Source organism: Mastigoproctus giganteus, chromosome 4, assembly GCF_048544385.1.
Source record: "Mastigoproctus giganteus isolate SK-2022 chromosome 4, ASM4854438v1, whole genome shotgun sequence".
Lineage (NCBI taxonomy): Eukaryota > Metazoa > Arthropoda > Arachnida > Uropygi > Thelyphonidae > Mastigoproctus > Mastigoproctus giganteus.
Genome location: NC_143578.1, coordinates 203,708,290 through 203,735,972, shown reverse-complemented (window position 1 = coordinate 203,735,972; position 27,683 = coordinate 203,708,290). Strand labels below are relative to the sequence as shown.

Here is a 27,683-nt window from a genome sequence, read left to right as displayed (position 1 = left end):
TATTACCAATAACTTAGCAGATTGTTGTATATATGACAAATTTAATATAATAAAGTTCCATAGGAACCCTCGCAAACGTACTCATAAATCTAAAAATACTAGCAACAAACACAGTAATATTTTAGGTGATTTCGAAGTCACACTTAAAAACTGGGATAAGAACATTATAAATGTAAATGATATACATAATTTACTTTTCAGTACTAAACACAGTATACTGAAAGCATTGCACAAATTCATACGCACTTTCAAATTCGAATCCAAACATCTCTTTCATATAATAAATGATATTTGTAAATTTAATCTTAAAAACATAAGCTCGACAACACATGATAAAGATTCTATTATTATTTTGAACTTCAACAACCATATCATGGATAACATAAATATCAGTAAAATTGTAAATCAGCATAATCATCTACTTCCAAATACTAGTCCCAGTCATATTAAAGTAAGATATAAGTATAATAAACCCTTTGGATTATTAGCTTGCAACTACAAATCTATAGCTACCAGTTTAACATCACATATAACAGACACCAATAACTGCGTTTGTCAACAAACCAACATGCAGCAATATATTGATCCAGACTATGGACACATCATTACAGGAAATCTAAACATAGTTACGGACCCAATGCTAAGACATGTACTATCACAAGGATTCAAATTCAGGCCGCCCACCAAAATAAACATAACCAACTTCAATAAGCAGCTATATCAAGACCTGTTAAACTACTGCTTCCATCTAGCCTACAAAAATAACGCGCCTAGAGAAGCATACCATATGTGGATTAGCCATACATTCGCCCTATTCAAACATAAATATGCATTACAGAGTTCAAATTTATATTTTCAGGGCACATACTATAACTTGACTGCATTAAAACAAAAACTGCTAGATTTTCACAAAAACTTCGTAATCACACCGGTAGATAAAGCAGCCAATAATTTTGCATTCATTTGCAAATATTTTTATACATATACTTTAACTAATGAACTTAACTCAAGCAATACCTACAAACCTATTTCCAGTACATGTAATATCATTACAAAAAAACTAATGGCCTTCAACAAAAAACTAAAGCTCAACTTAAATAATTACAGCTTACCTTACATCTACTTCATTCCTAAATTTCATAAAAAACCAACAGGCTTCAGATTCATAACCTCATGCAAAAATAGTTATGTACACAAATCAGGAAAAACACTTGAACGACTACTGCAACCACTGATGAATAAGATACATAACAGCAAAATCATAGGCAACAACCAACCTGTATTAAAATTTTTGCAAAGTAATACAGTCAATAATATTCAAACCTTTGATTTCCATAGCCTATTTACCAGTATCAATCAAACCAATCTCAAATTGGTACTCAAAGATATATATGATAAACATAAGAATTTTATTTCCTGCAACACCTATTACTGGAACAACATACTTAATTTATGTATTTCCAATAATTTCATATATGATGGCGATACAGTATATCACCAAACCAATGGAACACCTATGGGCAGCCCAGCCTCATGCATAATAGCCAACCTATATCTATACTGGTCAGAAACCTCATTTCCACAGGAACTAATACTATTTAGATATATAGATGACCTCATAGTAATTAACTGCCCGAATTTCATCCAGGATTATGCACATCTATACCCTAGCGAACTTGTACTAGAAAGAACTAACAATTCTGACACAGCAGCCCAATTTTTGGATCTAGACATCAATATAAAAAATGGTATAGCCTCCATCAATTTGTACAACAAACGTGAAGCTTTCAACTTTAGCATAGTAAACTATACACAATGGAATTCCAATATTTCCAAACAGGTACATGCTAACGTTATCTTAGCACAATGCATCAGAATTGCAACGATATGCAGCGACAAAACAACAGTTATTGATAACATCAGATCATTGTACAGTAAACTGACCAGAAATCTTTTTCCTATTAAATACCTGCGTCATCATATCAATAAAGCCCTTAACATATTAAGGCACAAAAACTTAATAGATATCAATATAAACAGCATTATTAGTTTATAACTAATAATTACTCCCATACGCATCAAGTTTGTAAATAGTGTAAATACAATACACTAGGCCTCTTTGGTGTCTTACGGTCTGGAAAACTTGTACCCACCGATTGGTCTAACATAGTGTATTACCTTGTAATTATCTTGTAATTAATTTTGATTATATCTTGATTTATTTATCTATTTATTTGTTAATTGTAACTTATATATATCTTACACTTTAACACAACTGACTTAAGTACATGGTGCACCTACTCTCGGACAGTCGTTCAGGGTCCTAACTATAGGAACGGGTTTGCAACCCCGAACTACCCTAGCCCAACTTTATATCCCTAATTTCATCATCTTTTTGCTTTACTAAATTCTACATTTTATACTCTGTGAGCGATTAGTGTAACGAAAGCAATATCAGAGTACTATTTTTCTCACTATACCAAATCATAATTTTTCGCCTTAACAAAGTTTAGCTACTCTACTGCTACTTTGTAAGCAATTATATTTCTTTGCTATCCCGAAAGTTTGAGTATCATGTACTTAACTTGAACCTAGCGTAGCTCCACCGCTTACGTAAATTACAAAATATACATACACCAAAATTCGTCTAACGCTAGGTGCCGCTAGCGTTTCTTCACATATATACACTGTTTAGCCTCCGGCTCTTTCTTTTTTGTCGACCGGTCACGTAGCGGTAAGTTATTGACATTCTTGTCATTCTTGTCAATCGGACACTCGCTTCCTTTGTCTTCTCTTTTTGGCGGGTTACTTACTTCTGTAAGGTCATCCATGTTCTGTATGTTATACTTTGGAATAATATTTTTGCTTAACTTGTATTTTATTTTTTCAAAATTTATATTCTAAATTATTTTTTACAACGTGTTCGCGTACACGTGTTGTTTTTTTTTTTTTTTTTTTGACATACAGAACATGTCAGAAACAGAAGTAAGAGTATTGCTGTTCTTTTTCATAATTTAGGTGGATGACCTCTGAAGATGACACAGAAATTATGAAAGATACTGCAATGCTATTTCTACTTTGGTCGTTCTTTTCAATAATCTGCTATTTCTATTTTCGTTCTTTTCAAATTTTACATTTTTCAAAATTCGCACTTTGTTTATAACGTTACTCTTTTCCGTTCTTCCCCCCCTTTATTCAACATACATCGCTCCCAGGGTACACGGTATTTTCATTATTAGCATAAGTTAAATTAAAGATTTGCACATAACATTAAAATAATTTTCTATATATACATTATGGTTGTAGGGTACCTTTGCTCTTGCAGTGTCCCTGATCCATAATTCATATTATTGATATTCCATTTTATCTCTATTCAAATTCAAATCCATTTTCTTTCTTTACTTAATTTTAATTTTTATTCATAATTATATACATATATATATATATATGAAATATATATATGAAATATATATATATATATATATATATATATATATATATGAAACCTCCAAACACGAAAGGTATTAGAACTTATAGTACTTAGTACCGTGTGTGGGTTGAAGGAGATGTTGAGAAGATGAAAGAAGATATTTGTTGACATTAGACTTATATTTCTGTAGATTGTAATTTTCAGAAAATACATGTGAAGGGAAGATTGTTCCAGAAAGCTGAAGTTGCAGGGATAAATGAAAAAGAAGAAAAGTTGGTTTTGTAAGTTTACAGTTGGGCAGTAAATGGATGCTGACTGGTTGCTGAATATGTTTGGGACTGGTTTGGAAGAGAGGGGGAAAATTATAGAAGCCAATTCAGAAGAATAGTGCTCATGGAAGAAAATCTACAGAAAATGTATGCAACTGAAACAATATTTATGAGACAGAGTGGAGAGACTTTGTAAGAGATTGGCTATTAATTAACCTAACTGCCCTCTTTTGAATGGAGTCTAGAAGCCTGAGAGAGTTTATGGGGCCACTGTCCCAGACATGGGGGACAGTATTCCCTGGTACAGCAGATTTGAGATTTGCAGAGTGAGTGACTATTTAAAAGAAAAGTAACACCAAGAGCACAAGAGAACTCAGTTTTTAGATGCAGAGGAAGCAGTATTTGTGAGGAGCTTATGCCAAGAAAGATTAGAAGTCAGGGTAATCTCTAACAGCGATATTTGATCTTGTTGAGAAATCTGAGTGTCATCAAAGATAAGCATGGGAGCAGAAAAAACTATAAAATTAGCCTTTCTATTAACTCAGAACTAATTAAATAAGTTCTGAATTAATATCCACTGAATTTATTCCTCACGGAGCTGATACATCTAGCTTGAAAGAAATCATCTTATATCATGCTGTGAGGTGCTGTTTTATCCTTTAAAACAGGGGTGAGCCAAATAAAATGTCTGTGAGGTACACGCAAGGTAATTTTTTTTTTTTTAGCTTTCTGAAATTTTAGGATTATTAAAATGGCATATAATGAAAAAAAATTGTCATAAACAGTTTTATGCTATATATTGTAATATTTATACATACTCGCAAATATAATTAATTTTATTAATAAGAAAAACGAAATACAAATTCAAGATAAAATTGCAAAAATACAATTATAGTATATAATTATAAAAAAAATTTAGGCTTTCCTCCAGTTTATGGTGCTTCTCCATACTTCGGCAAGAAAGAGAGGAAGAAGGCGGTGATTGGCAGGTAAAGGCACCTCCCACTCACTGCTCTTCCTCCTTGCCTGATTGTTTGATTGGATGCAAATTCACTTCTGATTGTAGCAGTAAATCTGAAATTATCATTTGCTTAGTTTCGTCGTGTTGTTTTGTGCTCTGTTGTTGTTTAGTTGTCGCCACCGTACTGCTATCAGTTATTTTTCTCTGGTGAACCAGCCCATGCCAGGACTGCTGAGGTGAGTTTTCTTTGTATTCAAGTAGTTTTTTGACGATTTGATTGTTTTTGCAGTTATTGTATTAGTTGTTAGTGTAAGATTCTCTTGATGTGTGTGGGCGGGAGGCAGTCCCCAGAAAAATGAAAAAATATATATATATTTCTAGACTTGCAAGAGAATTCTCATTATTAATGCACATGGAATCATCTAGTAATGTAAAGTGACAAAAAGTGGGGATTTAGGGTGAGCACCCCCAAAAAATTAAAATAAAAACAAGCATTTTTGTAGACATTTTGTGTATTAAGAAAGTAGTTTCATTGTTAATGCATTCAAAATCATCTAGTAATATATGGAATCAAATTACAAAGAGCAATTTCATTGTTAATGCAAGTGGAATTGTCCAGTAATGTACTGGTGAGAAGTATCAGTGGTGGTGACTGATTTAATTTTTTTCTACTGCATTTTTAAAAAAATGCATTTATATTCATCTATTTTTTGCTCCTTTTGCCATTTTTTTTCATTTCAGCTCTGACATATTGTGATGTCATGTGGCATCAGTCTGTAACTTGCAGGTAAGGGGAGGGGAGAAGCAGTGAGTGGGAGGTGCTGTCACCTGCCAATCACCGCCTTCTTCCTTTCTTTCTCACCGAAGTATAGTGGTGCACCATAAATTGGAGTTACCAAAAATTAAATCAAATTATAATTTTAAAGATTTTATAAAATCTTAATCTTAGATTTTCAGTTATGCATTGCATTAAGTTTGAATAAATATGGCAAATCTCTAAATTATCTACTTTTATCTGTTGATTATTCACTGATGTTTGCCATTGAAACGCACAATACACTTGCAGTACAATCACATTCTGCAGAGCTAAGAGTTTGGGAACTACTAACTGTATGCAAGTCTATGCCTGCTTACCAGTGTTGCCAGAAACTATGCTTGCTTACTGTTTGGAAACACTGCTGGCTCAAGTCGTGATATTATTATTATTAGCCATATATTGCATATATAGCACAAATTCAAATGATTCATTAGACGTCACGCAATCAAAATGCAGTCAAAATGCAAATGAGTATGTCGTATGTGTTGCTACTTTGCAATCCGTATTCCCCACTGCTGGCATCATTCCCTCGCTCCTTGTATATAGTAGCAACCTTGTATATAGTAGTCTTCTGCTATTTGAATTATGCCTTCTCTGCTGTTTATAATTACACCATCGCTATTCTTCAGTTTCAGTATCATTTGTCTTTCTGTATTACTGCTCATTGCTGCTGATTTAAATCCTTTGTTTTCCCTTAATGCTTGTTCTACTTTTCTTGTGTTAAATCTTCTTATGTCCTCTCTGAGTCTCTTTCTAATGGCTTTGCATAACTCAGTATACTCAGTTTTTCTCCCTGTCAGTGTTTTTCTTGCTCTTCATTTGTCATCTTCGGTTCATCATGACAAGTGTTTCTTGACTAATTTTTTCTTCTTTGGATTTCTTTTTCCCTATAGGTTTCTTGGGATTTATCACTTTCAGAAAGTTGTAATATTCCTCGTCGATATCTTGGTCCTGAGCAGTCTGCAGAAGCTCAAACTTGTTCTTAAGTTCCAGTACATACTGCTTTTTCTCCTCCTCTGTTATCTCAAAGACCTTTGTATTATTTACTCGAGTCAGTTTTTTCCTTTCCTACATCTATATCAAGTGTACATCTTACCATTCTGTGATCACTTTCAACATTTATCTTATTCAGGACGGTAACATCATTCACAATATATCTTCTGTTAGTGAGGATGAAGTTGATTTCATTAGTTGTTAATCCATATACTCTTCTATGTCCACTTTCTGTTCACCCTTTTCTTGAAAAAAGTGTTCATTGCTGACAGTCCTTGATATTCTGCAAATTCCACAAGTCTTTCACCTCTTTTATTTCTTTCACCAATTCCAAAATTTCCTATAGTTCCTCTTTCTGTTCTGTTTTGCCTTTTCCAACCGTAGTATCTGAAGTCCCCCATAATAATAGTGTAGTGGGTTTTCTGCTCATCTAGAAGACTCAATTTCGGTGTATATTTCTTCAACCTCTTAATTATCATGGCTTGATGTTGGTGCATAAATCATTATAATCTTTAGCTTGTACCTCTTAGAAATCTCGAGTATTAGTCTTGACACCCTTGGTGATGTAATTTTGAATTCCAAATTAATTACGGATCACAAAATTGACATTCTAGGACTTAAGGAATTATACTCCTGCAAAGGTAAAGGATTACCAAATGGCTGTAGGGTGGTTCAATCTAATGTATCTGTTACAGGACAGGGTGCAAATGCTGCGGCAAGCGTGTGGGCAGCTTTTGTTATAGCGGACAAGCAGATCACAATCACAAGGGTAAATTGTCTCTGCTCCAAGCATGTGGCATGTGCATGCTTGGAAGGTAGTTTTGGACAAATATTCTTCATCTCAATCTACATGCAGTGCTCACAACATTCTCAACAAATTGAGCCTTATCTAAACTTCCTTGAGACAGCTTTAATTAGGTTATCAGGAAAAAAGATTGTTATTATGACCGACGCAAATGCTTCTTCCACCATGTGGAACAGCCCCATAACTAATAATAAAGGCAGATTACGGGAGGAATTCATAATACCTAACGGATTGATTGGCTGGAACTCTCCTGGGCATCTGCCCACTTATTCATCCCCTTCTGGCTAGTCTTACATAGATGTCACTCTGTCGAATGCAACATTCGGGAGATGCATAGAAAACTGGATTGTTCACTCCTCTTGGTTGGTAAGCGACCACAATGTAATAACCTTTGACGTAGTATCTAATGAAAACGCAGCAGCTTTGAGAGTCACCCATTTATTTACAAAGAAAATAAATATTTACAAAGAAAAATGCTCCGCTTGGGAACGCTTAGTTAAACAAACTATGGACCAGAAGCCCTGGGGCTTGATCTACAAACTGATTCTAGACAAAATTCATCAGGGGAAATATTCTCCTCTGTACTTAGACCTGATAACTCCGAAAGTCTGACATGGGCCAAGACTATGGAAACAATTTTGGATGAATTGATTATGCAGGATGAAACTGTACTAGAAAGTTTGGTACAAACAGGTATTCGTTTAGAACATCTTTTCTACGTAGGCCAAAGCCACGAAGATGATTTTGACAGGGACGAGGTAGGTCTTGCTGTTGCAACTTTGCGTGATGACAAATGCCCTGGACTGGACCTATTAGAAGTTACCATTGTTAAAAGAATCTGGAGCACCTGCCCCCAATTGATGATGAACCTCTTTAATGCCTGCCTACAATATGGATCCTTCCCCTCTCCTTGGAAAAAACCAAATCTTAAATTACTCATTAAGAATCCCAACAAAACAGCAAATTAGGCAAATTCATACCGCCCAATCACTTTACTTCCGGTCTTCGGAAAAATACTAGAGAAGCTGATTGTAGCGAGATTCCAAAAGCACTATAAAGAAAGAAAGAAACCTAAACTACAGATATCAGTTTGGCTTCACTGCTGGGATGTCTACAGTGGATGCCATTAACCTTGTTATTAATAATGTTTCAGCCTCCAATGAAAAGTATGTCCTCGGCCTCCTTGTGGACTTCAAAGGGACCTTTGACACTGTTTGGTGGCAAAGTGTCCTGGAGATGTTCCCAGAGGCCGGGGTCTCTGTACTATTTATCGTCTCATCACAGATTATTTCCAGAATCGCTCACTTGTGGTCTCCAGTGGATCCTGCTCTGTTGCGAGACCTGTGACTCGCGGTTGCCCTCGGGAATCAGTTCTCGGACCAGTATGCTGGAACATCGTCCTTAATGGGTGGCTGGCTACCAAACATAATTGCACTACTAAGATCGCTTACACAGACGATTTAATTATCCTTGTCTGGAGTTTCCATTTCTGGAAACTCCAGACTACAACTTGAAATCGGTGCTAAAGAAGTCCTATCAGACCTAGATGAGTGGTGTAGTACACATAAATTACCTATTTCTGTTCCCAAAACAAAACAAATTCTTCTCAAAGGAAAATTAGACCCAAATAAACAAGTATTAAGATTAAAGAACAATCAATAAAATTAGTTAACTCATACAGATACCTAGGAATTTTGTTAAAAAACAAACTTCAATTCATTACCCAAGCTAAATATGTACTAAGCAAAATCAAGACTTGGACAGGCAAAATAATCAGAATTACCAAAGGTTCTTGAGGTCTGAAACAATCTCAAGTTGTACTACAAATGCATATTTATTCCTATTGTCTTTTATGTTATGGGCGTTTGGGTCCCCAGTATACGCAGAGTCATGGTAGAAAAAATCTTGACTCAAGCCCAGCGCTTCTTCCTAATTGCAACTTCAAGAGCTTGTCGCACGATTTCAACATTGCCACTACAGGTAATCAACGGCAAACTACCAATTAAATACAAAGTGCTGTACAACTACTTTCAGTATTGTAGAAGGAAGGGTATTGCAGCACAGTTCAACCAGTTTTCTGTTAACCTGTATGTGCCAGTGAAAGAAGACAACACTAGATTAAGAGAATCAGTTCCTCCAGGAATGTCAAAACGAATGGACTAATGCCAACGCTGGAAGAATTACTACCCTTTTTATACCTCAAGTTGCTGAATTTGACAAAAAACATTGGACCTGGTTTAACCCAGGTCTTCACCTAACTTTCTTTCTATCCGGGCATGGCAGCCTAAACTCAGTTATTTACTCTGGGTTTGTCTGCGTCTCCTCTATGTAAATGTGGCTCAGAGGAGACAGTGCAACATGTAATCTTAGAATGTCGATATTATGTAGATATTCGATTTGAACTTCAGATGTTGACCGAAGTTTATAACTTCAAGTTTTTAGAATGTAAGGAAAATTTTCAGGCACTGGCTAACTTTGCTGACAAGGCTTTCCGCAGAAGGAAAGGACTTGCCGACTGAGAATAATTATGTAATAAGTGTACTACCACTGTATATATTGCCTTGATATTAATCGCATTGTTACAGGACATCTGATGAGGAAATTTATTTGTGTTTATTGCCGGACTGCAATATTAGTGTTTAGAATATATAAGCCGATGTGCCAGGTTCACTGCTGGGTGGGCGGTGTCCTGGGACTTCAGCCTCTAATAAGGTGCATAAATTGTAAATCTTAAATTGTATAAATTGTAAGATATATGTCTGACCTCATTGTAACCGAACTGGTAGGTTCTAACTGTCTGTATAGTTGTATAAGTTTCGAAGGTTAATGTAGAAATTGGTGCCTTCAACAATTGTAATAACTGAGTTGCAAGCGGATGCAACTTATGGATATACAGTATGGTCAAATGTGCAGCTAGACTATATTGGTCTCAGGCAAGAGACTTATTGTTTTTAATCATTCCTGTGAAGTTGGTGGATCAAAAGATGTTTTGCTAAACCACAAATTGTAAATAATGTACAGTTACTCTTCAGCGGTGGATAGGGGAAACCCTGGAGCCCGCAGAAAATAATAAAATACTTTGAATACTTTGTGGGCTGGATTACGCATGTTCGTGGGCCGGAGGTTGCCCTTCCCTGCTTTAAAACATTTTAGGTTAATTCTAATTATTTGCTATTGGGAATGTGTTTGCCTCCTATAGCTAATGGTTAACGCTTAGTACTATAATGTGACCAGAGCTAGAGGATCGGCTTATTTTCTCAGTATTATTTTTCCCAAATATATTAGATATAAAGACCTATTCTGGAATTAATAAAATTTAAAATAAAACAAAATTTCATTCTATATGTGGGTAAGTTCAGAAATAATTATGTGCTCTTCAGATTCATGATGTTTTGGCATTACAATAACAGAAGATACATTGATGTAAAATGGGCAAGGTTTTCCCGTGTTTGTGAAGCAAATATAATTTTGAAGTATGCAGAATAGGAATGTTTTCAGTCTTGTCAAAAAAGAACAGAAAGGAATTAAGATTTTTTTTTTGAAAAAAAAAAAAAAGTGTATTTTGGTTTTAAAATGGAATTTGTGTGTTTTCTTGTTTTTCTTTTAAGTTCAAATTTCCTGAAAAAAGTGAGGGCTATTACTACTTGAAATTTCACATTAAGATAGTAGGTATGAAAAAAATTTCAAGAGCCAACTCTGACTTAACATGATAAAAACAAGATAAAAAAAAAAAAAACACAAAGAAATATTGTGAAATTAATTTAAAATATAATTTATTGTATTTAATAATGGCATTTATAATTTTTAGGCCATGTTGTTCCATGATCTGAATTAATTGCCTTTTGTTAATTTGGAGGAAACATTTTAGAACACTATTCTTGCAGAAGGGCAGATCTGCACTAATATTTTTCCAGATTATTCAGATTTCTAAAAGTTGGCAGTATGCATAATCATTAAAAAAAAGATTAGGTGAACAGTTTCTTAGGATTAAAGAGAACAGTTTCTCCATGATAAACATATGCTGGACTCTACCCATGCTTCCACGACACACTCGGTTATTTTTGGTGTTGTGTTGTGTTAGTAGTTCGGCTCTTTTCACATGCTTTGTCCTTTCAATTTCTTTAAACTTCTGCATCCGTGCATAAATCTATCTTGCTGGATGCTTTTGCATATTTAATTTTTTTTTCACTGTTACAGATACTTCTGTCTCTGCCACAGAATATTGTGAAATTTTTCTTGAATTGTTGCAGTTTTAATTTTTTTGGATCCCACTTTCTTGCAAAAAAAAAAAAAAAAAAGCGACTGTGCAAGCTATTTGTCTTACTCAGTCTAATTTACTTCTAATTAGAAATTTAAAAAGAATAATAATAATAATGAGGTCCTTCGTCGTAGCCTGGTTTGTTGGATACATCATTGTCTGCTGCTCATTTCGAGATGTCTGGTTTCAATTCCCATCTAGAGCTGGAGGAATTTCTAAAGTCCTCTGCAATCAAGGCCCTTGAATAGATTTCTACAGAAAAAAGTACAATATGGATACAATCAATATCTCCTGCCATTTAAAATGATTTGATTATATGATAATGCATTATACTAAATTGGAAAATTGTTGGAATTTATAACTGCTTTTTTTTTTAATCTATTACTGTGTATAAGGGAGTAGAAATGTAATTATCTCTACTTTTTTCAGATTGGTATATTTTAAATACAATTGTAAATAAATAAAAAAAGGTTTCCAATTTAAACATGTAATATGCAATTTATCAAATAAATGTCAAATGTTTTTTAGCATGTTTCATTACAGGTATTGCTACTTACTAAAGTAAATGTCTATACTAGGGCAAAGAAATTATTGAAAAGCTGAAAGCTGAAAGAGACCAAATGTCTGGACACTATCAAAGTTATGTCCAACAGTTAAGTCAACAGATGACTTCACTTAGGGATGAGGTAAATTTTCTTTTCTCGTAATCACTCTATTATTTGATTTAATTATTTTGCAATAGTTTTTTTTTTTTTTAGTAAAATTATATATTTAATATTGAAGATGTTCTAGGAAGTACAACCAGATGATTCATGAGCATTACTCAAAGGTAATGATTTCATCTTTTTTTATTGAAAATAAAAACACAGTAATGTCTAGCTAAAATGTATGAAAATATCTAAATATTTCTTAAACATAGTTTGTTACTTCCCACATTTGTGCCCACATGGAAACAGTGCTATTTTATGCCATAGCAATGAAAAAGTTCCATCTCTTTCGTGAAGCTGGTGATCAACCATTTTTCTAATTTCAATCCTAAATTAAAGAAATTCTTTGGAGAGGATATTATTGCATTAAAAAATATTGATTACTTTTTTTAAAAAAATTATATACCCTTTTATTAAGCACTTTAAGCATATATGTGTAAAGCACCTATTGTCTTCACCATGTCTGTCTGTGTGCATGTAATAACTGGACTTCCAGTGGATGGATTTTCATAAACTTTATTCATATATTTTGCTCTTTTAGAAGGATTTCTTTGAGCCATCCTAAATGTCATTAAAACTGGACCATTAGAAAAATTGATTATTACAGTGAATGGATTTTCAGTGTGCCATTACTCTGTGAAGGAAAATAGTGTATTTATACTCCTACCAATCTATTCTTTAGTAGAGCATTAACCCTTTTCTAATTCTTGATTTTAATCTTTTTTTATTTCTTTTTAACGATTTGTATGGATTTCCCGAAGCATTATAACAGTGTTATTTTTATTGTTGACTTTCTTAAAAAACTAGTGGACAGCCAAAGTATCCATTTCCACCTTTTTTTTTTTATTACACATTTCCACTCTACATCAATAAGCAATGCTCTGAACAGCTGCAATATTGTTTCTTCAATTATTGTTATCAATCAGTTATTTTTATCAGTTCAGTTGAGTACCAGAGTGATCACAATGTGGCCTACACTGTATTTGAAAGCACTTATGCACAAAATTTTCATTTTTCATTTTAAAAAACATGAAGTTTCAAAATGTGGCTGACAAATGCATGTGGTTCAGGCACTCAGTTTCCTGCTAGCAGAAAGCTCTACAAAGTGATCATGTGCATTTGCCAAACTTGTTGTTGGTAAATTAGAGTAAATTAAAAATACTGCATAATCAGTATTTTTAAGAATATTGCTATTATTTGTGAGAAGGAAGGTTATGAAGAACATTAAATAATGGGACTTCTTTTTTATTTTCAAAAACAGAGTAATGCTGCCATTATGAATTGGCTCCCTTAGAACTCTTGTAATTCTGGGAGAAAGAGTGTACATAGAAAAATTAAATGATTGTTATTTGCATCTTCCCATATTATTTGAGAGTATTCCTAAACACAAATGTTTGCTGAATCCTGTAACACGTCTCGGCTGGGGGATGTGTAACTATAATAACTTCACATCTGTCTGAAATTTTTCTAAATGGCAACATGCAGGAAGTAAATCTGGTGGAAATTTATTCCAGAGACTGGAAATAGAGGGAATAAATAGGTTGAATCTTGATTAGATACTGGATGACAGCTACACATGTTTGAAAGAAATTAGTGGAATAATTATAAATACAAATTCAGAAAAACAATGACAGAAATCTGTAAACAAGAAACCCAGCAGAAGCTACTCAACTTTTTCTTGATAGTCGCCAAATAAGTTTGTGGGAGGCCCATTAATTAAATACATTGCTCCTTTTAGGGTTGAGATCTTAGTATTAATAAAGGCAAAATGATGCAAGGAAGTCAGCCTTAACAAAAAAAAGTCTAATTTCATCCAGGTATCTGTTTGATCCTTCTTTAAAATTGCATTAGCTTTTTAATTATAGAACAACATTAGTTTTCCAATTATTCTAACAGTTAATAACCTTTTGAATAAAGAAACTTTTCTTAAAAAAAATTGAACACCACAGGATTCCAGAAAACTTTCACCATAAAGTGAAAATGTAAATCAGGAGCAGTTTCCCACAGATATAATGGTATGATGAGAAGATGAGTTCCAAAAAATGTTCACTCGCAGAAATATATTACAACTATGTTAATCATGTAAGATTTATGTAAGATATGTGTGTCCTTACAACAAGTTTTGAAATTTTTTAACAATAAGATTTTTAAAATAAAATAATATCTTTATTGATGTATAACGTAGAGGTGGATTGTATTTGAGGAGCCATATTTAAAAGTTAATGAAGGGTATGAGTACTTTGTATTGTATTTAGTTAGTACTTAGTTCCCTTAACATGAATTGTTGTGGAGGCTTCCATCCTGCAGTGAATTGATAATCGCTACTGCATACCATGAGTACAGTAAACCCTCATTAAACCGGATTAATATGGACTGAGAGGTGTCAGTTTTAATGAAAGTCCGAATTATATGAAATACAGGCATACCTCGGTTAACGTTACCTCTGATAACGAAGCTTCGATATAACGAAGTCGGCAATTTCAAGCCCCATTTAACATAAAAAAAATATTCCAGTTTAATCACCTGAAATCTAAACAAACTGAAGAAATTACGGAAACCTTTGGGGCTTCTCGTGGTTGTTTGAGAAATTTAAAAAACGGGCCAGGATTCATAGTGTAAAATTAACAGGAGAAGCTGCAAATAAGTTTCCAGAAAAACTAAAGGAAATAATTGAACTTAAATTTTCCAAATTTGGTGTTCAATGTTGACGAAAGCGGTTTGTTCTACCAACAAAAAGCTTCATTTCTATTGAAGAAAAATCAGCTGCTGGGTTCAAAGCAGCCAAAGACTGTTTAACGTTACTCTTTGGATCAAATGCCTCTGGCAATTATAAATTAAAATTGTTATTAGTTTACCATTCAGAAAATCCGAGGGCGTTAAAAGGTAACATAAAAATGAATTTACCTGTAATATGGAAAGCAAATAGAAAAGCGTGGGTTACCAAGGAGTTATTTACTGATTGGTTTGTTAACCACTTTTGTCCTGAAGTAAAACGGTATTGTCAAAAAAAAAACAACTTTGAAGAAAAAGCTCTTTTGTTGTTAGACAATGCTCCGGGACATCCTACTGATCTTAACACGTTGGACACATGCATTCCTGTCAAAGTTGTGTTTCTTCCAGCAAACACAACTTCCCTTCAACCATTGGATCAGGGAGTAATAGCATCATTTAAAGCTTATTATCTGTGTCGAACATTAAGCAGTTTAACTGAACTAGAGGATAAAGAGGAAATGACAGTTCAAACTTTTTGGAAAAACTACAGCATTAAAAACGCAATTGAAAACATTGATAGTTCTTGGAAAGAAGTCACTAAGAAATGCTTAAATGGAGTTTGACGCAAAATATGGCCAGAAGTTGTACTAGAAGAAGAAAATAACATCCAAGAAATTAGAAATGAAGTTATCCAGATGGCTCAATCAATAGATTTCGAAAATGTCGATGAAGAGGATGTTAGAAATTTATTGAATGCAGAAGATGATGGTTTTTCAGATTTAGAAAACCTTGTTAGCAACGAAGACAAAGATAATGAAGACGAAGTTAAAGAAGTTCCCGCCGAAAAAGTGTTAACAACCAAAGATTTAAAAAGGTGCTTAAATGACATTGAAAACGTTTTAAATTTTTTTTAGTGAAAATGATCCTGATTTAGGAAGAAGTGTTATTGTTAAGTGATCAGTGTTAAATGCAATAACTCCGTACAGGCAATTGTTAAATGAAAAAGAAAAAGAGCATAAACAATCAACTTTAGACTCATATTTTAAAATATGATTTCACTTTGTATGTAAGTTGACTGTTTATTTAATAAAACTTTTCTTTGTTCGAAAAAAAAAAGCTTTTCATTTTCTTTACATAGGAACGTATCCCTATTCTGGCCATAGTATTTTTACCTCTGAAAACGAAGTTTCGCTTAACGAAGTAATTTCGTGGAACGCATCCTATTCGTTATTCGAGGTATGCCTGTACACTTTGTAATGTGGGTAAAGCTTATTTAAGCAACATAATGTACTTGGATAACAGTAAAAACATGTTTATTTTACATAAAATCATTCAGTTGTTTTGTGAAAGGCTCAACAGCTTCAAAATCAGCAAGAATATTTTCTTGCTGATTTTGAAGAATATTTTCTTGTTTGAAATGTTATGCCATCTTCTAAATCTAAAAAGCCAACCTGAGCTCACTTTAAATTGTTCAATTCCTAACTGTTTAGCCAGTCTCTCTGCTGCTGCTTGAATTTCTATTCCTCGCACAGCCAACCCAGACGAACAAAGTTGGGAAAACCTTTTGTATGCAGCATCATCTAGTGCTTTATCAGTAGGCATCTGCATTCGTTTAACTTTACTTTTTTCTTTCTCCATGTTAAACTTGAGAACAAAATTATGAATTTCTCTTTTTCCTTTTTAGTGTCTGACATGGTTTGTTTTGCGATGCCATACTCAAGACACATGCTGGACACTGAAGCTCCTTTTACAAGTTTTTCTATCACCGATAGTTTATCACAAAGAGAAAGCGTTCTATGCTTATGCTTCTGTCCTACACTAGGCTTACTTAATGACATTGTTTAACTTCACAGCACAAACGAAAAAAGATAGAGGTAAGTAACTGCGGAGCAAATGACAAACAACTGTCTGAACCGCAGTTGGGAACCAGGTTGTTTGTGCAGCGTGAATCATCACAGCCCAATTACCTCGGACACAATACATATGACCTTTGAGCCCGATCATCGTTTGATTTTTACACTTTAAAATTTTTTTTAGAGCTGTCCGGATTAAGCGATGTACGGATTACTGGGATCTTGGTTGATGAGGATTTACTGTATTTAATGTTTTTGCTTAAAATTCACTATAGCACTGCAGTATAGCATGACAGCTTTGAAGTTAGAGAATGGTTATTACTGTATAACTTAAATGAGAAAAACAATTACAGAACTAACACTTTTATAACTCAGGCATATAATTTGTTAACTCTGTCCATTCCTCCCCTGCTTGTCCCCCCTCTCCTCCAAAGTCAAATTACACTAACATAATGGAACCTCTTCATACCTTATATCAAAAAGCTACTTACTTTCACTGGAAACAAGAAAATAATTTTGGAAAGAATAGGGAAAAATTTCTCCAGGCAATAAAATAGTTCAAATATTCTAGACAGAAATACTTATCTAACAAGAAATACTGTTGGTAATTTTCACTTTCATCATGTGTTCTTGATATATACATTTCAATATATGCCTGATATATACTCTTGAAATATACTTTAATTACCGTGCTCTATTTAATAGCATGTACAGTATATTTTAACTGGTTAAATACAGTACATTAAGCCGAAAATATTTCATTCTTCCCCATTTTACCTTTAAAGAGTGATGCTTTAGTCATTATGATAATGACTAAATGATACAAGGAAGGAGGTTTTATGTGCATCTGCCAAAAAAAAAAAAAAAACCTATCATTCATATGCTCCCTGTTAGAAGAGAAGGACAAATCAGAATAGCTAACCAGATCCTTGTGTAATTGATGTGAGTGGTATTAGATACCCCAGCTGATGTTGCAGATGAACTCAACAGCTACTTTGCATCAATATTTACAGAAGAAAATCCCTTTGTCAGTGAGAAATTGTGGGAGTGAAATTGAAAAATATATAATTAATGATATTAAAATTTCACATGATTATTTAATGAAAAAACTTTTGAGCCTACAGGCGAGTAAGGCTCCTGGGGTTGATGGCAAATACCCTATAATTTTAAGGGAGGCAGCATGTGAGTGCATTGAAACCATTAAGGCTAATTATGAAAGCATTACTGGACTCAGGAAAGATTCTGTTGGATTGTAAAAGTGCAAATGTATTGCCAATACATAAAGGCAGTTCTAAGAGTGTAGTGGTAAATTACCGACCAGTCAGTCTAACTTCGGCAGCAGGGAAAATCATGGAAGCAATGATCAAAGGTGGAATTCAGGATCATTAAGATAGAAATGGAATTCTGATGCACACCGTGGTTTTGTAAAGGGAAAATCGTGTTTAATACTATTAGCTATTTTGACAGGGTCACTTATGAGCTGGATTTAGGGAATAATTCCGACATTGTTTATTTAGATTTCAGCAAAGCATTTAACTCATTCCATCTTGAGCAGTTACTTTATAAGCTGGCACAGGTTGGAATTGCAAGGAAAATCCTTAGATCAATAGCAGTATGGCTTCAGGGGAGGAGGCAGAGGGTTGTCATAATTGGTTATTCTCAGGAGTGGGCCAACCCAAGGGTGCAGTGCACCCAGATAGCAACATTCAATAGGCACCTGGAAACCTGAAACTTACATATTCATATGAAGAACATTTTAAAACATATTATTGAACTTTTGTTGATGTTGTGCATAATGCTTGTCTATTCCAAAATTTACTATATAAATTAACCCTTCAATACTTGCATGAGGGCCAGGTGGACTCCAGCTTTTTTTTCACATGGCTGTACTTTCTTGGTCAGAAAATTTCCAGAACACTGTTCACAGTATCTTCCTAGGAAATTGTGCAGGGTTTTTCTGGCATTGCATTGTCCATGAAATGTAAGTTGTGTTTTTTTTTTTTTTTTTTTTTTTCAGCAACAACATAACGGAGTGCCTTGAAATCGGAACTTCCAACAACTATTGTTCAAGGTTTAGGCCTAAATGGATGCCAGATGCACTAATGAGACATCTGGCAGAGAAGAAAAATGCATGGGATACATATAAATTAACAGGTAACACAGAAGCCTATCGTAGATATAAGCTGTTCTGTAATCAAGTCACAAAGGGGGTAGCACACGCTTCTTGATTAGACCGGGGTTCGAGCCCATGACCACCAAATGCAGAGGATGCAGAAAGGTCGGGGAATGACCACTGCATATTCCCCCCCCCCCTCCTGGAGCAATATGACCTTAGTTGCTAATGCTCCTAAAAACCAAATAACAAACAAACAAACAAAGGAAGTTAGTCAGGCAAAGGAACATTACGAGAAATCTTTGGCAAAGGGTACAAAGAAAAACAGCAAAGAGTTCTTTACTTAGTTCGATAGTTCAACTGTTGATAATCCTGCTCAGGTAGCAAAAAAAACTGAATGAATATTTTGCATCAACATTTACACATGAGAAGTTATGCAGGGGGAGGAATGCCAGAGGTGTATTAATTCTGTCAGTGAGCTAAATGGTTTTGTAATAACTGAGAGCAAAGTGGAGCAGAAATTGTTGAAAATAAAAATAAGAAAGGCACTTGGGATCTATCCAATTATATTAAAAGAGGCAGCAAGGGAAGTAAGAAAACCTTTAGCCATAATTATGAGAGCTTCCTTGGACCCAGGGGAGGTACCCATTGACTGGAGATGTGCAAATGTGACCCCAATTCACAAAGGAGGATCAAAGGGTGACAAGTAATTACAGACCTGTTAGTTTAACTTCTGTTTCGGGGAAATTAATGGAGGCACTGCTTAAAGAAGCACTGCGGGATCATGTAGACAAGACTTCATTTATAGTTTGGACACAGCACGGTTTGTTAAGGGGAAGTCTTATCTGACCAATTTGATTGGATACTATGATGTGGTCACAAAGGAACTGGATGCAAAGAATAATTTTGATATCATATACTTGGATCTTAGGAAGGCTTTAGAAACTGTTGCACATGGAAAACTGCTGTACAAATTTGAGCAGTGTAGCATTAAAGGCAAGTTGCTGCTATGGATGAAGGGATGGTTGAGTGGGAGAAGACAGAGATTGGTAATCAATTGACACTGCTCTTCGTGGACTAATGTTATTAGTGGAGTCCCCCATAGTTCAGTTTTGCGTCCATTGTTGTTTTCTGTATTTATTAGTGATATTGATGAAGGTATGTCATGTGTAATGTCTAAGTTTGCAGATGATATGAAGGTTGGCGGAGTTGTTAATGGCAGTACGCTACTGCAACAGGAACTAGAAAAGTTGAGCAGATGGGCTGAGAGGTGGCAACTGAAGTTTAACATTGACAAATGTAAAGTACTGCATATGGGTAGCAGTAACCCCAGAGTAATGTATCAACTGGGTGGTATTACACTCAGAGTGGTAGAAAATGAAAAGGACCCTTTCTGAGCAGTGCAGACTGTCTGCAAGAGTAGCTCATGGCATCTTGTCACTGATATACAGGAATTTTTCTAGCAGGGATAAGGAGGTGATTATCCCCTTGTATTAGGCAATGATCACGCCACGCCTTGAGTACTGTATACAGGTTTGGAGGCCTTATTTTAGAAAGGATGTAGAGCTGCTGAAACGAGTACAGAGAATGGCAACAAGATTAGTGAATGGAACAAAGGGTTTACTTCTTATGAAGTAAAGCTTAAGTTTTGCAAATTAGTGTGATCTGATCGAGGTGTATAAGGCTTTGAATGGTTTGAACAGACTCGGTGCTGATGGGATCCTTCCTCTTGCTCAGATTACGAACCTGAGGTGGCATAAATTCAAATTGAGGAAAGACAGATGTAGGATAGATGTGTGGAAATTTGGCTTTAGCCAGTGGGTAGTTGGTTAGTGGAACAGACTTCCATCCCTTGTTGTGGAAGTTGATAGCCTAAATAAATTTAAGGCTCGGCTGGACAGGTATTTCGAACGAACGGAGGGGTGAAATGGGAGTTTTTTTTGTTTTTTTTTGGCTGATGCTGCATAAGCTTGCTTGCACCTCATATTATCAAAATTGATATGAGGTGGTGTTCTCAACAGCTTAGTAATAGAGAGGCCAAAATTTTTTTTAAATGTATGTTGCATTCAAGCAACTGAACATTCTTACAAGTACCGACCTCCATGATTACCTGTTTACCCCTACACTTCTTAATCTTTCTGATTTTAATGTATGCAGCAATGACCCAGATTCCTCCAACAGAATATGCTTAATTTCAGCACTACAGACAGGTTTGTGTTTTCAACTTTTACAACCTTAACGAAAGTAACCGGATTCTGAAAATCATTATTGTGACTATGTAAAGTCACAATTGAACAGTTTTCTTAATTTTCCAAGCTTGAACCCTTTTAACAATGTACTCACCTGATTTCAATGGAGTCACAATTCTCTTCATAGAGTCAGCAAGAACCTCATTAGAATGTCTCAAATGTTCTAAATGTAATTTAATGGAATCTCGAGACTCAACTGTTGCAGAAACCTGCCCACCAGCTATTGGAGAGGATGAAGAAGAAGCCACCATGGTTGGTAAAGTCTTTTTAACCAAGGATTGTTTTCCACCTTGATTTGCAAGTCCCCCCTCCCCCCACTTGAATAATCAGACTGAATTTCACATCTGCTTGTACCAGCTCAAAGTTTTTACTGCCCAATATGCATATAGAATCTCCCGTTTTGCCATCAGAACAAAGATTTACACCACCACCATTCACACATTTTGCACATTGATTGTGTGTGTGTGTGTGTGTGTGTGTGTGTGTGTGTGTGTGTGTGTGTGTGTGTGTGTGTGTGTGTGTGTGTGTGTGTGTGTGTGTGTGTGTGCTGTCCAAATCAGTACAATTCTATTATTGTACCCATCATTAAATACCATCTACTCAACAAACCATTATAAGTGGAACTGCTCAGCTCCGATTATCTTGCTTTGATCTCAATACCCTATTCAGTGGAAAATCATCTAAATCCCTTAAGAGTCAGTGCAATATCATTCCATTACAGTCATGGATCTTCTTTATCTCCTCAAAAACTCAGCAGACATTGACTATGTCCATAGTCTAATGTAATTAGAATGCAGTGAACATAAAACTGTAACAAGATCCAGCTTAATACTGTTAGTTCTGAGATGTTCCATTTTAACCTTATTGACCATTCCCTTCAACCTTAATTCCTCCTCTGTATCACAAAAATCACCACAGTGAAGAAAAGGCTCAGCTGGAGAAACCCCCTTGTCAGGCAGAGGGGCACCTCTGTCAGGAAATACATCAATCTGCTTGGGTAAATGTACAATAGATTTCAGTCCATTAGATCCAGTTAAAACACTGTAAACCAAGTCATGGGACCATAATTCCAATTCAGTGATATCTGATGCAGTCAGTTCTGATTTAGCAGACTATTCACATCCTGTTGCTGCAAATGTATCAACTGGAATCAGGGTCATATGCCTTGGTTTCACATAAAGCATATGACCCTGATTCCAGTTCAGTGGCATCTGATTCAGTAGATTCACAGTTTAGTAGTTCTGATTTAGCAGGCTGTTCACATCCTATCTCCACTTCATTACACCCATTATTGTTCAATGAGAACTTTTTTGTACTCCCTGTAATACCAGCTTCCACAAGAGAATATGCCTTTAAGGAAATGCAGTCTGCAGACAGGATATCCCCATTATCATTCCATCCATTGTATTCCCTTGTTCCATCTTGTGCAGATAAGGTGTCACCATAATCATTTTGTCCACTTGAACCCTTTACTCCATTCTGACACTACACCTAAATATAATTTCTTCTCCTGCTCCCAAAGACTTACAGACACATGGGGGTGGGGCAGAAACTGAGGAGACATCAACTGCAGATAGTCAAGAAAAACCTTAAATCTATCACCTTTGCTATCCAAAATGCACTTGATACCAGCTCCTTTTTCCTGAGCAGAAGAGCAAACTTCCCACGACACACCAATATCCCATAAAGCACCAATAGAGTTTCGAGAGCCCGTCTGAAATCCCTTGGCTGTGTGTGTGTGTTCGTTGTGACAGACTATTTCCACGAGATTTCACATATGCATCAGCCCCAACTGTGCACTGCCCTTGATCTGACTTTCCTTGTACCAATGTGTTGTTCTTATTCATTTTGTATATAATATCACAGTTCATTAATAGTTCCTGCAAATAACCTAAGTCCCAAAGGTTGTTTCTCACTACTCCCAAATTGATATTTCCTACACTATTATGTTGTTGTTACCGGTGAGTTGAGTTCTTTGATTGTTGCTATGTATTAATCAAATGTTTTCTTTTTAAATGCTATATTGTCCTCTCCTGTGCCATAAGCACAGGGAAAACAAATATGGCAGGAGTGTGTTGTATGACTAATGAGTATAACAAACAACTATACAGAGAAATAGAGTGGGCCAGTAAATCAGATGTCTTGTGAGAGCAATTTTAACTTTCCCGATATTGACTGAAACTTGTGGATTGGTCACTCTCACAGTAGCCAGTAGCAAGGATTTTTGAGGATTTATTGGATGACTGGTTTCTAGTGCAGGCTAAAAGAGTAGAAAACTTGCTTCTTGCCCAAATGGTAATCAAGCATTCTGGTCTCTTGCCTCTGGTCTGTTGACTACTTCTGCCCATCTACACTTCCACCTCTTTTAAAATCTGAGGGTCCTGTTGCCTCCATAGCTAAAGATAAAGCTGACTTACTGGCACCCTACTTTTCTTCTATGATCGAGGTAAACCATCTCAATACACTCTGCTATTCCCAGTGCACTCAACTTAGTGCTTCCTGTGGTCTTCCATCAAAAAAGAATTTTGAACAACCTTGATGCCAAGATAGGTCCAGATGGCATTTCTGGACAAAACTTGTGCTCCTGAGCTTTTTCCTGTTCTGTGTTGCCTTTTTACACTTTCTTATTCCACTGGTGGGTTGTATTATGCTTGAATATTTTCTCATACCCACCAAAGGGTGACAAATCCTTCTCATTGATTTATTGCCCATTGCACTTACCTCTATTCTTTCCAAAGTAATGGAGAAATCTGTTAACTGCCAGCTTGTAAACTATCTTAAAACTTTCCATTGGATCAGTCACTGGTATGGATTCCATCAGTGTTGATCCACTGATGAGATGTTGGCTTATGTTAACTGTCTATGGGCAAATTCAGTGGGAAAGTTTGGTAAAACTCAGACCATTACTCTTGACATTTCTAAGGCTTTAGATCATGTTTGGCATAAAGGTCTTTTAAATAAACTTCCATCTTATGAATTTCCAACCGTGTTTTGCAATTGTCCAGTTTTCTCTCTGACTGTTTGCTGCAAGTGAAGATAGGTGGCTCTCTGTCTTCTAACCTTTCTCCTAATGCTGGTAATCTCCAAGGTTCAGTTCATTTAGCCTACTTCTTTTCTCTTGTAGATTAATGACCCTCTGTTGACTGGAAATCATATACATAGTTTTGCCGATGATAGCACATTGCATTCCACCTTCCAGTTTGAGAAATCTTTCCCTGCACAAACAGCTTCAACTTCTCGAATATCTAGTACTAATTCCCTAAATGATGATCTCCAGGTAATTCTCTAGTGGGACATAACTTATTTGATTTGAATCCTTCTAATCAGTCCTGTCTTATATCTCACAAAAAGAAGTCTGCTGCTCTTGCATGCCCTCAGAGAGGGTTTGGTTACACCAAACGCTCTCTGAGGTTTCTAGACTATTCATAAGAGGGCACTCAGGTTAATTTATAAAACCCATCTCTTACAAAGTCTCTCCGCTTGCTGTCTCATATGCCTACTGTTTCTGCTGCATGCCTTTTCTGTAGATACTTATACTTCCGTGGGCACTGATCTTCTAAACTGGCATCTATACTTCCCCCCCTTCTCTTTCTCATCGAAACCAGTCAGTGGTTTCATGGTATAACAGTTGATGATTCTGCTTAGGTTACTGACAAACTGAATAGATATTTTGTATCTACATTCACAGATGAGAAATTTCTTGGGTTGCAGGATTATATCAAATTATAGGGAGCTAAATGATTTTGTGATAACTGAGAGAAAAGTGGAAGACAGATTGCTGAAGTTGAACGTAAATACGGCATCTGAGATGGTTAGGATTTAGCCAATCATATTGAGAGAGGCAACAAATGAGGCCAGCAAACCTTTAGCCATAATTATGAGAGCATCCTTGGATTTAAGGGAGGTCCCGATGAACTACAGAAGTTTGAATGCATTAATAATTTCCAAGGGTGGATCAAAGGGTAAAGTGTGTAATTAGACTTGTAAGCTTGACTTCTGTTCCAGAGAAAATATTGAATCACTAGTTAAAGTAATACATGACTATCAGGACCAGAATGCAGTTATAGGGCAGTCACTGCATGGATTTGTTATGCAATAGTCTTTTGTGACCAATCTGATTGGATACTATGATGCAGTAACAAAGGACCAGGATGCAAAAAAGAGCGGTGTGACGTTAGAGACAAGTTACTACAGCTCATAAAAGGATGGTTACATGAGAGAAGATGGTGATTATGAGTGGGTGCTGTCCTTCTTGGACTAATTTTATCAGTTAATTTCCGGGATTCAGTGTTGGGTCCATTGTTGTTTTCTATATTTATTAATGATTTTGATGATGGGATATTAGGCTTATTGTCTAAGTTTGCAGATGATACAAAGGTTGGCCAGGTGGTTAATGGCAGTAATCAGGGTATGCAACTTCAACAAGATGGACTCAGAAGTGGAAATTGACAAGTTGAACCTTGACAAATGCAGGAGGAGGGAGTAGTGGTTATCCAAGGATAACATACCAACAGAGTATTATAACACTGAGGTAGTTGACAATGAAAAAGATGTGATGTGGGGCTAATTGTCCTGTCAGACGATTTCTGAGCAATGCAGGCATGTTGCTATGGGATTTTGGGTATTGCCATGGGTGGCTCATGGGATTTTGCTAATGGTATACACAAAGAGGAGTTGATTATCTCATTGTATAAGGCAATTGTTAGGCCACATCTCAACTAACTGCATATAGGTCTGGATGCCTCATTTCAGGTAGGATGTGGATCTTCTTTGCACATGTCGAAACAGGTGCAAAGAAGGACAATGAGATTAGTAAGGAGGAAAAAAGGATACTCCTACCAAGACAGGCTTCAGTTCATCAAATGCAGTATCTGGAAACTAGGAGATCTGATTAAGCCCTGTTTGTTATTTCCTTACCTCCAGAAGTGAAAAACAATGCAGATATTATTGAAAGCGAGTATAACATAAAAATTACATTATTAAATAACCTCCTATATTTGTTATAAAATGAAACATACATGTTGAGAAGGAAGTATACACTACTTCTAGCAATTTTCAAGTTGACTAGTGTAAGTGCTCTTGAAGTGACGATAATATGGATAACTAGACATTAAGATGGTGGTAGGCTCATTGATAGAAATGTAGAAAAGATGTGGATGATATTATTATTTAGACTATTTCAGTGCAGGGCCCTGTTCGGCAGAACCAGTTGAATATGCTTGTGGCAGGCCCTGCCCAACTTTAAGTAGTAGTGCCATTGTTATCAACAAAACTTTTACTCAATATTTGTGAAGAAAGCAAAAGTTTGTAACGGTATCTTTCTTAAAGCAAACATAATTAGTTGTTGCTTAGCAGACACTCCAAACAGAAATCCACAGATAGAAAAATCTTGGTAAGCTCATGTTAGAAACTGTTTTGCTGGTAAACAATCCTAAGTCTGTATTTTAATATAAAATGTGCAGTAACCACCTGATTTTTTTTTTTTTTTTTTTTGAATCGTCTTGTTTTCCTCCTGTGCTCAAAATCCTGTCTTTCGAAAATCAGAAGTTGGCAGATGTGGATGCTTTATATTTCTGCGTTAAATGCAGAGGTTCTGCTCCAGATATTGAGTACCTTGCTCTTTCATCCTAAATTTTCAGCTTCTGCTGCATCTGCTTGTGGATTTGTCTTTGAGCAGCCAACAATCATACTGCTTTGGAATCCTGTGGGAGCCTGTCTATTTTCCATTCTGATTTTGGCACTTCTGTTGATATGGCCTTATAGCACTTTCTTGTGCATGTTACTCACCATGTGATCTCTTTGATTTACTTAGTTTGATCAGAAAGTTTAGTAAATATTCCAAAGAATAAATTTTGTTTCAATGATAAATGGTTATGTTGTTAATATTTTTCATTATAATCTCTTTCCACAAACATATTGGTTCCATCATGCCTGCAACTGAACAAAAGATTTTTGGAAGTCTTGTCTAAATGTATTTTTATCTGTAATGCCATTTACCTCATTCTTAAGCATATGCAATGCATACTGTGTGTTTCTAATGGTTTTCTAGTGCCTGAGCATTTCTTAGACCACTACTAAGATAATTGAAGTTATCTTAGTAGTGGTCTAAGAAATGATATAAATATTCACAATGCTGAAAAAGTGATAAAACCAGCCACGATAGACTAAAGCTGGATAATGAACAACCTGTTAGAAGATAATGGCACGTTCTAGGCACTAAGAAAAGGATCCCGCCAAACAAACAGAAACAAAAATGAAGAGAGACCTTCATTAAACTAGTCACAACCAATAAAGTACATGAAGATACTTGGGGAAAAAAAAAAAATTGAACATGACAACTTCAAAGCACCCACAATCTTGGGAAATGTGGAGACAAGATTTAGTGGTCAGAGTGAGCAAGTCAAGAGAACTTGCCAAATTGTTTATTTCTATCCTCACCAGCTGCCTACCAAATGACCAGTTCTCTCTAATAAAAAAAAAAAAAAAAAAAAAAAATCAAATCCTGATGAGCTAATT

General features: G+C 35.5%; 1 protein-coding gene across 2 annotated transcripts in view; it reads left to right on the top strand.

The window, feature by feature from the left end:
- LOC150087336 (golgin subfamily A member 2-like) overlaps positions 1-27,683 on the top strand; it is a 436,198-nt gene that overhangs the window by 164,721 nt on the left and 243,794 nt on the right. For both annotated transcript variants that reach the window (XM_090371141.1, XM_090371142.1), the window contains one exon: positions 12,112-12,219. In XM_090371141.1, the coding sequence (XP_090227267.1) occupies positions 12,112-12,219 (108 nt within the window). The remainder of the gene's footprint in view (positions 1-12,111; positions 12,220-27,683) is intronic.